The sequence below is a fragment of the Hirundo rustica genome, chromosome 1 (genome assembly GCF_015227805.2).
Source record: "Hirundo rustica isolate bHirRus1 chromosome 1, bHirRus1.pri.v3, whole genome shotgun sequence".
NCBI lineage: Eukaryota > Metazoa > Chordata > Aves > Passeriformes > Hirundinidae > Hirundo > Hirundo rustica.
Genome location: NC_053450.1, coordinates 424,990 through 439,722, shown reverse-complemented (window position 1 = coordinate 439,722; position 14,733 = coordinate 424,990). Strand labels below are relative to the sequence as shown.

Genomic DNA, 14,733 nt, shown 5'->3' with positions numbered 1-14,733 from the left:
GCAAGTCCTGGAATGAACGGCTTAACTCGGCTCAGCGGCCAGGGAGAGGAATTTCCCTACGAGACGCTTCCGAGTCGTTACGGGGAAAAATCAAATGGGAAGATTTCCATGAGAAAATTAAAAAAAAAAAAAAAATAGGGGTGTAAACCGGGATTTGGGAAAGAGCTGGAAGCGGAAAGCAGAACAGAGAAACCTACACGGGTTTTCCGGGGAATTGAGCATCTGCCAGGGCGGGATTTTGGGAATCCTGACAGAGCAGTGGAGGATACCCCGATCATCCACGCCGGCATCAGTAATTCCAACTGTGACCGTGCTGGGAATACCAGCAGACAGTTTATTAAGTGGGAGGAAATAGCAAAAGGAAGGGAGGAAAAAAAACAGGGAAAAGGGACTCATTGTCACTTTTCAGGTTGAGGGGTTTGGGTTTTTTTTAAAGTGCCTTAAACACCCACTTTTATTTTCCTTATTTTTATTTAGGAGCCCAAGGGACAACAAGCAGAGGGGTAAGAGGGATCAGCACTGAAATTCCACCCAAATCCAAGCAGTGGGTCCAAAACCGGTTTAAAAGCTTCATTTTTGGTTGGGTTAGGAGACTCCTAATGGTCCCTTCCAAGCCAAAGCATTCCACGGAAAAACAAATATCTATTTCCAAGATAAAGATCTGCTTCCAAGAGCATGGAGTGACAGGATAAGTGGGATGTGCTTCAGACTGAGAGTAGCTTCAGATGGGATATTGGGTAGAAATTTTTCCCAATGAGGGTGGTGAGGTCCTGGCTGCCCAGGGAATTTGTGGATGCTCCCTTCCTGGAAATATTAAAGGCCAGGCAAACCCCAGGAGGCCAAACGAGGAGTTCAGGACCTACTGCTCTGTTTCCCTTTTTTTTTTTTCCCTATGGTTTCTTTTTTTCCCTGTCTATTTTAGCTCCGCACCATGCCTTCCCTGAAAGGTTTGGAGTCTTACACAAAGCCCCCCACAGACCTGGAAATATCAAGGGTCAGAGCCAATGGAAGGAGCTCATCCATACACAAAGCCAAGTGTTTTTCCTATTAGTGTATAAATAGACTATTCCCCAAAGAGCTGCCGGCTACCAATGGAATTTCCCAATCCAACAGAGCTGGAGCTGCAGAGGAGAGCCTCTAAAACAGGGACTGAGGTAAAAATATTGAGGTAAAATGACCCAAAATAGGGATTGGGAGGTGACTTTCACTAAAACATGGAATGGTTTGGGTGGGAAGGGACCTTCAAGGTCATCTCCTTCCACCCCCTTGCCACGGGACACATTCCACTGGACCAGGCTGCTCCACGTCCCATTCAACCTGACCTGGAATACTTCCAGGGATGCAGCTCCCACGACAAATTGAGCGTGCAGCTCGAATTCTGCAGGGAAAGAGACACACGGGAATCGTCACCTTCAGGATCCCCACTTCCCTCTCGGCGTTCCCTCTGCCGCAGCCGCCGATTTCCCCGATCCCAAATCCAAAGTCTACACGGGAACAATTCCTTGAGCAAGGCCCATCCCCTCGCTCCCGGCAGGCTGTTATTTTTAAAAGAGGGGCTCTGCAAAGAGAATTCCCAATCCTGGCTCCACGCCCGCAGCTCCTCTTGCATCTCGGGACGAGTCACCTGGAAATGCCAAGTCAAGGCGGAAACCCAAAACCGTTACTTACGGCCGCTGACGTAACCGGGGCCGGCACGGAGCCAAGAATGTGAACTTTTCCCAATTCCTGAAGGAGTGAGGAGCCACCTCGCCAGCCACGCTCCACCCCTGGCTCCCAAGGACAAGCCAGAGGGAAGGGAGGGCTGGCAATGGAATGATTTCCGGGCAAGGTCAAAACTTAGGTGGGACAGAGGAACGACAGAGAGCGGAGACCTTGGAAGGGCTTGGATCGGCTGGAAGAAACACGGGAAAATGGGAGCGATGATGGAGAGAAGAAAGAGATGGGATGAACTCCGAGAGGTTCTGTGTGTGATCCAAGGGCTTCCCTGAGGGAAGGGATCAAGAGCTTAACGCGGCCGTAACGCGATCGGAGGCGTCACCTCGAAGAGCAGCAAAACCCCACGCAGCTCAGAAGGAAAATAAAATAAATACAAAGTAAAACACAAAACGAGGGGAAAAAACCACCTCCAAAATTCCCTCAACTGCTGTCCCGCCAGGAATTAATCCCGCTGGAAACATTAAAAAAAAAACAGGAGAGGGTGCAAAATCCAGGGCTGGGATTTTCAGAGCTGCCAGAGGGATCCGAACACTCGGCGTCAATAAAATTATCAGCAGCTGAGCATTCGGATGCCACTCATAACTCGCTCCTCACCATTTACACCCCCTTTACTCGCCCGAGTAATGCAAAGCGGCTCCTGCCACTTTTGCCTCCAGCGTTTTTCCAAGCAAACGCTCCTTGCCCATCCAGAGCCTCTCGCCTCACATCCTGTGGAGCGGGGAGGAGAGGAAATGAGAGTTTAGGGAATTTTTTTCTGGAGGGCGATTCTGGAAGAAAAGGGCTGGAGAAGCTTCTGCAGATGCAGAGTGGAGCGGATTCCCTGAATCCTACGGAATCTCTCTTTAGGAAGACGGGAAAACAAATCGGGATTCCTTCAGTTTGGCGGTTTCAACGCTGGGGTGGCAACACGGGAAAAGCAGGGAGCTGATAACACAAACCACTGGCTTATCTCAGTTTGGAGCAGGAGAAAGGGGAAGATAAAGCAGGGAAGGAATATTTCCAAGGGAAGCATCACGAAACCAGGTTGGATGTAGAGGATCCCACAAGGATTTGCTCCGAAATTACTCCTCCTCTGGCCCTGGAGTTGCACAGCCAGAGACGGGGAATTGCAACAATTCCCCACCTACTTGAGCTGAAGGAGGGAAGGTTTAGTTGGATATTGGGAAGGAATTCTTCCCTGGGAGGGTGGGGAGGCCCTGGAATGGAATTCCCAGAGAAGCTGTGGCTGCCTCTGGATTCCTGGAAGTGTCCAAGGCCAGGTTGGACAGGGCTTGGAGCAACCTGGGATACTGGAAGGTGTTCCTGCCCATGGCATGGGGGTGGAATTGGATGATCCTCAAGGTCCCTTCCCACCCAAACCATCCTGGGATTTAAATTCCAGGATGAATCTGGAACCCACCTCTCTCAGGAAAAAATCCAAAAGGAGCTCCTTAGAACTTCCTTCCATATCCAGACCTGGAGGTCGCAGCAGGAAAAGGGAGCCAGGCTCTGAACTCGGGACACAGCAAAATTAAGTTGATCCTCGAGATCCCTCCCCACCCAATCCCACGATCCCAATCCCACCTCGAGCAGGACACGACCACTCTCACACGGAACCATCCAACCCCGGCGAGCAGCGGATTATTTACGGAACGAACCCAACATAAACAAGGAAAAGCCCCTGGAGAATCTCCCTCCTGCTCTCTCCGTCTCCTGCTTCCAGCCAGCTGTGACCGTGCCGAAGCAATCCCGGAGCAGTCCTGCCTGGAAGGGGACATTACGGAGGGGGGAAAAAGACACGGAGGAGCCTCTCTGTAATATTCCACGATCCCCCCGGGCGAGGCGCAGAGCCGGCGCTTGCTGAACGCTGCACTTTTGGATTCAATTAAAGTGATTATCTGTTGTGCCAAATAAATTGTGTCCAGCATCTATCCTGCAGGATTTTACACCTCCAGCCTCATTATTCCCTAACTGTTTCCTCCTGTTTATGCTCTCTCCAATTAAATTGCTGATAATATGAGCCAAAATAAAAAACGAGCGCACCTTGTCCGGAGAAAATTGATTCCCTTTTTTTTTTTTTCCCTGCGCCGGGCGATTGCCAGGTTTTATATACTCTGTTCCTGGCGATCATTAGTAATTCAATTTTCTTTTTATTAGCCCCCTTATCTGCTGAGCAATATAGTGGCAGAGCTGACCTCTTTCGCACGGGTAAATGTTTAAAATCTTTTCCCTGATTAATTTTGCCAGTTAAGGAAAAGAGGAGAAATGATCCGGCTCTTTGCCATCACAATGAATAAAGCTTAATGTTGATTGTGATGGAATTTCTAATGCCAAGGAAATTGATTGAACGCAGCAATTACCCCGCAATAGGAACTCCAGGGAAATGGGATGGTTTTTCTCCCCGGCCGTAGCCTTTTGGTTATTTAAAACAATCCAATTTGCAAGGATAATTATATATTAGTGTTTTATCTGCCACCGGGAATGAACATGGGAATTTTGATACTGGCCCGGCATTAGCAGGTTATTGCTGCAAATTACTCCAGATCTGCTTTCTTTCACATAAAGACGAAATTAGGCCATCAATAACCAGAAAAAGGTGGACTGAGGAGATGGGAGAGGCGCGAGTGCCCTCTGCAGGGCTGTGCGTGTTTCCCAAAATCCCAGATTCTCCCGGAAAAGCCCCCGATTCTCCTGCAAAAATCCCGATTTTTCCCACACGTACCGCGCAGCCATCGCTCACATTCTCCTCGTCCGTACATCTGCCACACCTCCGACGTTAAAATGAATTAGGGGGAAAAAAATCAATAGATCTTCCTTTGAAGCACTTGTTCCTAGTTTTTTTCCACGGAAAAAAGTCTCAGGAACGAGAAATGACAGCTGGGATGCCCAAGCAGGACAAGCCAAGGGATGGCGAGGAAAGTTCCCAACAACCGGAACTTGCTCATCCCTCATCAAAAAACAGGTTGGGAATAAACCTCACGCTGCAAGAAATCCCAGATAAAGGCAGGAAAAAGCTGTTGGAAAAGCGTGGGATTCCCATATCCTCTGGCACAGGACTTTTGGGATAGGAAAAGCAGGAAAATCCCACTGTTATCACGCCTGGATCCGTCAAACCTCACTCGAAGTTGGTGTTTCCCCTCAAAACCGGTGAGAAAAAGATGCCATCCCTGAACTTTTGGGAATGTTCCATCCTCAGTTTGAAGAAAGAGGATTGAGGATTCCCAAGGTGATGGGACAGGATGTGGACAAAAAAAAGCTCATTTGGCATTTGGACTGGCTAGGAGAGCTGGGAATGTCCAGCCTGGAAAAAGGAAGGATCCAGGGAGAGCTCAGAGCCCTTCCAGTGCCTGAAGGGGCTCCAGGAGAGCTGGAGAGGGACCTGGGACAAGTGATGGAGTGACAGGACACAGGGAATGGCTTCCCACTGCCAGAGGGCAGGGATGGATGTGATTTGGGAAGGAATTCCTCCCTGTGAGACCGGGAAGGGGCAGGAATGGAATTCCCAGAGAAGCTGTGGCTGACCCTGGATCCCTGGAAACGTCCAAGGCCAGCCTGGACAGGGCTTGGAGGAACCGGGGATAGTGGCAAGTGCCCATGGCAGAGGGCTGGAATTCCATGATCTCCAAGGTCCCTTCCCACCCAAATCATTCCATGGTTTTATCGAACACAGTGGAACCCGAGACCCTGACGATCCTTGTTGGTTCCCCAGCTTTTCCCTGGATAAGGACAGAAACAACCACCGCCTTTTATCCCTCTTCCATCACATCCCTGAGGATCCCAGAGGTGAGGGAAGCAGCCTGACCAGGAACTTCCTCCCTGCTGCACCATCCCACTGGAAAAACTTCCATTTGGGACACACTCCAATATCTGAGCCGTCATTAAACGTTCCACTGGAATTAATCGATAACAGCTGCAGGTGGATCTCTCGGGGAACGGCCCAAATAATCCCAAGAAAATTCCTACCAATCTGCCGCTTTCCATTGGCCCCCTGATCCCTAAATAAAAGCAATTCCCACAGAGGGAAGTGCCTCTGGACAGAGCTCTGGGAAACACCGATCCCAACTCAAAACTCGGCAATGGCTGGAAGAGCTTCCCTATGGATGAGAGCAAACAGATCCATTTGGGTCCGAGGCAGGAACTGGAAAGTCAGGAGACAGAGCAGGACTTGGGAAAAGCAGGAGCAGTGTCTTTGTACGGCCCACAGAGCTGTGCCACAGATCCCAAAATCCCGTGGAACGGGACAAACAGGAATCCAGCCCGGCTGCGTCACCGCAGGCCCCACATCCGTGGGGACGGAAGGGGCTGATCCAGCTTTTCCAGCCACACTGCCGTGCAGGAAGTTGGGAACATTCCTCCCCTCTGTCTTTCCCTCCAGCGTGATCCCAGAAATGGATCCAGCTCCCTGCTCCATTCCTGCCCCACTCTGCTCCCAGGGAATCCCAGGAACCCCATTCACTTCCCTCACACCCGTCCAAGGAGAAATGGAAAAGGCTGGAAATTCCCGCTTTGTGGTGATTAATATTCACAATATTTCGCTGGGATTCATATCCACACTTTGCCCCAAAAGTAACCAAAACAAACTCCCCAAAACCTCTTGGATGACCTGGGAGCCAGGAATTGAATCCACAAGATTTCACTTATTCCCTGTGGAAGCAGAAGACACTTGGCACCACATCCATAACTAAGCATTTAGAGGGAACAAAGGGGAACATGGGAATTGTCCCAATCCCTGAGCATCCAGGATCTCCCACATTTGGGAATATCCCTGCCCCATCCATCACCTAAAAATCTTTTCCTACTAAACCTGGGGGAAAAAAACCCACAAAACACAGGAGTCCTGGAGCACACAGATGAACAGCCCTGGAATAATCCCACATCTTTTAAAACCCAGGGTTTAAGAATATTCCAACACATGAAGCTGCAAATCCTCTGCCTGGGACTGAAGCTCTCCAAGAAAAATCTTGGAAGCGCAAAAGGATTCAAATCCAGAAAGTCAATTTTAATCAAAGGGAGAGAATCCAAAATTCGCTGAGGGAATTTCAAGGCAATCCGGGCTCTTTCTGAATTTCTCTGCAAAGGAGAAGGTGCCACACGGAGAAGCACCTGCCAGGAAAGGCTGGATAATTGAATCCACTTTTGGAGGGGGGAATGAACTCCCTACTATCCCAAGGTCACTCCCAGACCCACTCCCTTTGCTTTCTTCCATTCTCCCACCTTCTTTATTTGCCAACTTCCCAAAGTCTGGAGCAAAACCACATTCCTGCTTTATTTGCTCATTCCTAGCCAGGTAAAATCTAGATTTCAGGATGGGAACATTCCCATCCATCAAGGAACTGGGACTCCAAACAAGCTGATATCCCTGGAATCATCACTGCCTCAATTCCCCCTCGAGGTTAAAATGCTGTAGCAATCCCAAATTGTTCCGTGTCTCCACAGCTTTCTGTCTTTTCATGGAATGATTTGGGTTGGAAGAACTCAAAGATCATGGAATTCCACACCCCTGCCATGGGCAAAGACACCTTTCACTATCCCAGGTTGCTCCAAGCCCTGTCCAGCCTGGCCATGGTCACTTCCAGGGATGCAGGGACAGCCACAACTTCTCTGGGAATTCCATTCCAGGCCCTCCCCACTCTCCCAGGGAAGAATTCCTTCTCAATTTCCCACCTAACCCTGCCCTCTGGCAGTGGGAAGCCATTCCCCCTTGTCCTAGCACTCCAGCCCCTTGTCCAAAATCCCTTATCCAGGAAAATTCAACATCTCAACAGAGCTGTCTGAAAACTAAATAATCCCAAAATATAACTGGAGACAAATCCCAGCTACGTCTGATCCAATTCCCAGAGGGAATTTTGTGGGGCCACAGGGAAAATGTGCCTCATATCCATCTGAAACAACTGAATCACAGATGGGGGAAGCCCTTTATCCACAAAAATATCCCCAGGGAACAGAAGAACCAGACTTGGAGCGATCAACATTCCAACAGCATTCCAGGCTCTTGGAGGGGCCACTCTGAGCTCTGAGTTCTGCTCCAAGGCTGCAGGACATGGATGCAAATTCCCTGTTTTCAAACAGGATGGATCCAGTATTCCACTAATTACCGGTGTTTTAAGCAAATTAGATTTAAAACTGGACACAGTGCTGGGATGTAGGCGAGAGATTTGCGTATTCCGGCCTCTGCCAACCTCTTCCTTCTTGCAAAACCTTCCTGAAAATCCAGGAAAACCCCAGGAAAAGCAGGAAACGGGGTTTTTTTGCGGCACTGCCAAACATGGATATGGAGTCAAACTCCTCAGTGTTTGCTCCAGGACCAACAACACCTCCAGGAGGATTCACCACCACATTCCCAAATCCAAGAACCCTTGGAACCACTCCCCTGAGCCGGCAAGCCCTTGGAATTCCCCTTCCTACCTTCCTTGGCGGCCACCTGCATCCGGCAGAGCCGGTGCTTGGAGATCTGCACCATGCCCCGGGGTGAGGAGCGCTTCGCCGTCACCGAAGGTTTTCCCCGCACGGAATTCCTCCTCCGGAGGTGGAAGCGGCTCTTCAGAGCCGTGGTGGGGGAAATGTTCTTCTTATCCGTGGGGGAGCTGGGAAAAGGAATGTCACACAGTTAGGAGGGAGCGGGGAAGTGACCAAAATGCTCCTGGTGTCCTTCTCCAAGAGGGGTCAAATCCCACCGGGATTCTCCTCTGGTGGGGGGAAAGGAGAAGCTCTGAAGGAAGAGGCTCTGAACAGAAAATTCCAAGGAAACGGGGTAAAAGTCAGGAATTCCTGGCAAGGAGCAGACAGAGAATGAGGTATTTGACAGCCAAACTTACTCACTGCCTTCTGCTCAACAGATGTGAGGGATTGAATCACGGAATCGTGGAATGGTTTAGGTTGGAAAAGACCGCTGAGATCATCAAGTCCAAGCATTTCCCAGCAGTGCCAAGGCCACTGCTGACCATGTCCCCAAATTCCACATCCACAGGGATCATAAATCCCTCCAGGGATGGGAATTCCCCATACCTGACCATCTTTTACAGGAAGGGATTTTCCCAATATCCGAACTAAACCTTCCCTGGAACGGTCTGAGGCTGTTTCCTCACGCTCTATCCCTTGTTCCCTGAGAGATCCCGATCCCTCCTGGCTTCACCCAGCTGTCAGGGAATTCAGGGAGCCAGAAGCTCCCCCCTGAGCCTCCCTTTCTCCAGGCTGAGCTCTCCCAGCTCCCTCAGCTGCTCCGGGTGCTCCAGACCCTTCCCCAGCTCCTTTCACAACTCTGGATGTGCTCCAGACCCTCAATATCTTCCCACCAGGATTTGAGGAGCTTCAGCAGTGCCCAGCACGGGAGGATGATCCCTTCCCTGGTTCTGCTGGAATTTACCAAGGTGTGGGAGGTCTCCCTGAACTGCCAAAAAAATCCCAAACATTCCCAGCTTCTCCGGGCTGCTCCAGAGTGATTTTCCCACTCATTGATAAGTTTTCCAGGCAAAGCAGGAGGGCAAGGCATGGATGGAAACCTGCTGGGAAGCACTGAAGGGATCTGGGAAACATCAGGAAGACATGGAACTGCTCAAGCAAATCCAGAGGAGGCCACAGAGATGCTTCAAGGGATAGAGGCCCTCTGCCTGGAGCCGGGCTGGGAAAGCTGGGAATGTTCAGCCTGGAGAAAAGAAGGAGCCAGGGAGACCTCAGAGCCTCTTCCAGAGCCTAAAGAGACTCCAGGAGAGCTGGAGAAAAAGGGAGAAAAACTTGGGAAAAGGGATGGAGGGACAGGACACAGGGAATGGCTTCCCACTGCCAGAGAGCAGGGATGTATGGGATTTTGTGAGGGAATTCTTCCCTGTGAGGGTGGGGAGGCCATGGAATGGAATTCCCAGAGAAGCTGTGGCTGCCTCATCCCTGGAAGTGTCCAAGGCCAGGTTGGACAGGGCTTGGAGCAGCCTGGGATGGTGCAAAGTGTCCCTGTCCATAGCAGGGGTGTGGAATTCCGTGATTTTTAAGGCCTTCCCACCCAAACCATCCCACGATTCCATAAATCCACCAGCACGCAACAGCCCTCACCGGAATCTCTCCTGCAGCCACAGCCTGACGTGAAATCCACGGCCCCAAAACCCAAACCAACAACTCACCCCACGCTCCCTTTCCTCTTGATGATCTTTGTCCGACTCTTCACTTTGTAACTGGACAGTGCAGCCTCTCCAAAGGATTTCATCCCACCGGGAACGACGGACGCCGCGCTCGGGGCCGGCGGGACAGCGGCGCTTCGAGGGATATTTGGGGCCGGAGGCTTCTTCTGGTCCTCGGACCTCCATTGGAATGCCGACTTGGAAGTGGAAGGCAAGGTCTGCAAGCTGGAGGCTTTCCACTTATATTTACTGGGAGAAACCCCCAGCTTGGATTGCAATCCCAGTTTCTTTGCCTTCGCTCCCAAATCCGCCTTGGGGGAGATTTTGGCACCTCTGTCCGCTCCTGCAATTCCCTTCTTGGAATTTTCAGCCCGAGGGCTCGCCCACCTCTTCACGACCCGAGAGTTTTTCCCAGAGTTTGCCACCCAGGTGTAGTTGTTTTTCCTGAATTTCTGAGATTTGCCGGAGACGGGTGCTGAGGCAGCTTTTTGGGGAGCGGGAGCTTTGGGAATCACGGGAAATCTGCTCTTCACCGGAGTCAGCCCAGCCTGAGCAGGTCGAGAGAGTGTCTCGGCATTCCCGAAGAGTTTGGGATGTAGGGAAGCATCCTGGACTTCCTCACCGCTCGGCTGGCCTGGAGAGGGGGGCTCTGCCTTGATCCGTGCCGAGTGCTGGGCCGGCTCCTGACCTGGCAATTCCAAAGGCATTTGTGGCTCGGATTTCAGCGCCACGGCACTTTCACTGCTGCTTCCGGAGGCGGAAAAGGAGCTCCCGGCTCCGCTTCCAGGCAGGCACACGGTCCTGGACGTGGAACTGAAGGAAATGGATAGGGAAGGTCTCCTCTCTTCCTTCTGGAGAAGAGATTTCTGGCTATTCCCATCCCCCGAAGGAGCAGCCGCCGCTTCCCGCCTGGAAAACACGCTGTAAGGACCCGCATTTTCCTGGCCGGCCCTTTGTGGCACCTGGATATCCACAACGATGTTCCCGTCCGTGGTGAGGTCCACGTGTCTCTCCGGCGACGATTCCGGCGGCTCGGGAGGCCGGCTGTCCCCATGGCTCCCAAAACCCTGGGAAGCGCTTCCAAGGTCGTAGCCCGAGCCCAGCAGCCGGTTGTCCAGGGAGTATTTTTTCCTCCAGGTGTGAGTCTGGCATGGGTGGAAATTCCTGGGAGCCTGCTGGGGGTACCTGGCGGAAAAGGCTCCTCTCCTGGCGTAGCCGGGATTGTTCCACCTCGGAGGAGCCGAAGGCGCCGGGCGCGGGACGTTGCCGTGCATGTTCCTGTGGCTGTTGATGAGACCTTTGGAAGGGGAGACAGAGCATTAACCCCCTGATCCCGTGGGAATCTGAGAGCGCCGCGGGAGCCGGGCTTAGGGCGGGCCAGGGTGGAAGGAAAAGTCATGGAATCGCAGCATCCAGGAACGTTTTGGGTGGGAAGGCACCTTCAAGAACATCTGGTTCCACTCCCCTGCCACGTCCCTGAATTCCTGGAAGGTTGCTCCAAGCCCCGTCCAATTTGGTCTTGGACACTTCCAGGCATCCAGGGGCAGCCACAGCTTCTCTGGGAATTCCATTCCAGCCCCCTCACCACCCTCAAAGGGGAGAATTCCTTCCTAATCTCCCATCTATCCCAGCCCTCTGGCAGTGGGAAGCCATTCCCTACGTCCTGGCAGATCCTGAACTGCCTGACTCCACCCTCCTGTCAGGAAATTTTAGGGATCCAGAAGGTTCCCCCTGAGCCTCCTTCTCTCCAAGATGAGCCCCTCAGCTGCTCCTGCTGCTCCACACCCTTCCCAAATCCCCTTCCTTGCTTCCCTTCCAAGCAGCAAGAACTCTCCAAGGCTTTGTGTCCCTCTGGAAGCCGCCACCTCACCCCGGTGTTTTTTGATCCACCAACATCCCTGTTAATTCGGGAATTTCTGCCCTTGTCCTGCCCTGGTGTTTAAAAAAACCTTTCCCATGAGTGATTCCCAAAGGAATTTGGAGCCCGGTATTTCAGGCAGAGTTTTTTCCTTCACCGGGGTCACGGAGCTGCCAGAGAGCCACATCAGCACATTCCTCATGGAAAAGCAGGCACTGTTTTCCTCCCCTCTCATCATTCCCCCACCCAGGAGCTCCTGGAGAGGCAAATCCCAAGTCCTGGGCGGAGGTTGTGGCCTCACTAACGAGGAAAATTTACTTTGAAGGATGAAAATAGAAGGATTTGGTGCTAAAATAAGTTCTTGTGCTTTCCAGAGATTGGGAAAGGCACACGGATACACATCCCACCTCTGTGCTTCCAGCCTGGGGCTGTGGGACAGGGAAAAGCCCAAAAGCCAGGAGAGTCCCAGATCCTGCTGAGAGCAGCACTGTGGGAATTCCCTGGTGTGGGGACCCCAAAATTCCCCAGCGCTCCATGGGCTCTGTTCCCTCCCTGCCTCGGTCCAGGGTTTTCCTGGGTCTTTTCCCTTTCCACCTTTTCCCAGCACTCCCTGGATCACTTCCCTCTTCTCCCAGAACTCCAGAGTCCTCTCTTCTCCCCTTTCCTTCCTTCTCCCAGCACTCTGGGAACTCCTCCATCCCCATCCCACTCACACTCCTCCCCAGTCCCTCCCTAAAATCCAACATCCCTTCCACAGCTCATCCCTCCTGCACCAACTCCCCCAGGTCCAGACACAACCTGTCACTGCCCCACCACAGATTCCCAAAATTCCCTCAAAACACCGCACCGCCCCTCAAGATGCTCAGATTTCCCCTCATCCCTCCTCCAGGTCCTCTCACATTCCTCCCAGTTCCCCTCGTAGCAGCCGCTCTCTGTTTCCCGACCCTCAGCCTCTTTTCCTTGTCCCACCCTCCCTTTTTTCCCCGGTGTCCCCGCCGATCCCTTCACATCCTGGAGAGCTCGGATCCCTCGGCACAGCCGCTCCCATTCCCGGATCCCCCCGATTCCCGCACCCTGGAGCGCTCGGATCTCCCGGCACAGCCGCTCCCATTCCCGGATCCCCCCGATTCCCGCACCCTGGAGCGCTCGGATCTCCCGGCACAGCCGCTCCCATTCCCGGATCCCTCAGATCCCCCCGATTCCCGCACCCTGGAGTGCTCGGATCTCCCGGCACAGCCGCTCCCACTCCCGGATCCCCCCGATTCCCGCACCCTGGAGCGCTCGGATCTCCCGACACAGCCGCTCCCATTCCCAGATCCCCCAGATTCCCGCACCCTGGAGCGCTCGGATCTCCCGGCACAGCCGCTCCCATTCCCGGATCCCCCCGATTCCCGCACCCTGGAGCGCTCGGATCTCCCGACACAGCCGCTCCCATTCCCAGATCCCCCAGATTCCCGCACCCTGGAGCGCTCGGATCTCCCGGCACAGCCGCTCCCGTTCCTCCATTCCCGCAGCGCTCCCGCACGGCCCCGCGCCGCTGTGACGTCATCAGTCGGCGCCGCCAACGGACCCACATGATCGCCCCCGAACGGTCACGTGACGCCCTTGGCTGTTGCCGGGCAACGGGGCCGGGACAGCGCGGCCTAAACTGAGCCCGGAGCCGGGCCTAGGATTGGGCCTAACCCAGCCCGGCTTGGCTGTCCGCGGCTTCTGTCCCCGGCCTGGGATAGCCCGGCTTGTCCCCTGTTCCCATCTCAGCCTGGTCCAACTGTCACCAGCCCCTGTCCCCATCTCAGCCTGGTCCAACTGTCACCAGATCCTGTTCCTTCCAACTGTCACCAGTCCCTGTCCCCTGTTCCCATCTTAGTCTGGACCAGCTGTCCCTAGCCCCTGTCCTTAGCCTGGGCCACTGTGGCTCTTCTCTGTCCCCAGCCCTTGTCCCTAGCCTCTGTTCCTTCCACAACCTCATCCAGCCATCTCCTGTCCCCACCCCAGCCTGGCCCAGTTGTTCCCATTTCTCCTGTCCCCATCCCAGCCTGGTTGGTCCAGCTGTCCCCATCTCCCAGTGATCAGATGGCTTCAGCATTTCCCCTGTGGCTGCTGTCCCAAAAAAGTTCTTCCACACAGTGTGCAAGAGCCTGATCTACAAACTGAGCCAAAATATTGGAATTATTGACATTTCTGCACAGAAAAGCAGGAGCTGTTTTTCCCTTCTCCTGGCCTTGGCTGTTTCTCCACCCCTCCCTGGTCCATTGGTTCCATGTTCCCTTGGGTTGGGGGTTGGGTGATATTTTATCCCAAATTTCCTCTTCCCTCCTGTCTCCACATCTGCAGCTCCCGAGGCTCACTAAGGCTGCAATGTACAACACAGTTTATCCACTTGGAAACTGGAAATCTTGGAGCCAGGCTGGAAGAGCTGGGAATGTCCAGCCTGGAAAAGAGAAATCTCCAGGGAGATCTCAGAGCACCTTCCAGCTCTGAAGCTCCTTCTGAGCTCTAAAGGGGCTCGAGGAGAGCTGAAGAGGGACTTGGGACAAGGGATGGAAGGACAGGACACAGGAAATGGCTGCAAAATGACAGGGTTAGATGGAAAAAATTCTTCCCTGTGAGGGTGGTGAGGCTGTGGAATGGAATTCCCAGAGAAGCTGTGGCTGCCCCATCCCTGAAAGTGTTCAGGGCCAGGTTGGACAGAGTTTGGAGCAGCCTGGGACGGTGGAAGCTGTTCCTGCCCATGGCTGGGATTGGAATGGGATGATCTTCAAGGTTTCTTCTAACGAAAACCACTTCAGGATTCTGGGATCTCCTGTATCGAGGTGAACCTGGTCCAGCTGTCCCCATCCCCTGTCCCTGTCCCCATCCCCTGTCCCCTCTCCCATCACCAGTGTCTTCCCACAGCCAGGCATGAGGGGGAGATTTTCCTGGTGATCCAAAGGACAATCTCCAGCAAGGAAGCGTTAATTCCACCCATCAGCCTCGTGATTCCTTATTTCCCACACGTTGGCTGTCGTTTCTAAAACCTTTCGCAGGAAAACCAGTCCCAAAGCTTCAGATTTACTCGTGGAAGTGAGGAAA

General features: G+C 53.0%; 1 protein-coding gene across 1 annotated transcript in view; it reads right to left on the bottom strand.

The window, feature by feature from the left end:
* The window catches only part of ZC3H3 (zinc finger CCCH-type containing 3), a 129,951-nt gene extending 116,734 nt beyond the window's left edge, over positions 1-13,217 (bottom strand). Inside the window, exons 1-3 of the mRNA XM_040078847.1 lie at positions 13,122-13,217; positions 9,807-11,100; positions 8,101-8,279 (exon numbers count right to left, since the gene is read on the bottom strand). Of these exons, the coding sequence (XP_039934781.1) occupies positions 8,101-8,279; positions 9,807-11,100; positions 13,122-13,167 (1,519 nt within the window). The 5' untranslated portion in view covers positions 13,168-13,217. The remainder of the gene's footprint in view (positions 1-8,100; positions 8,280-9,806; positions 11,101-13,121) is intronic.
* Between the last annotated feature and the right edge of the window lie 1,516 nt (positions 13,218-14,733).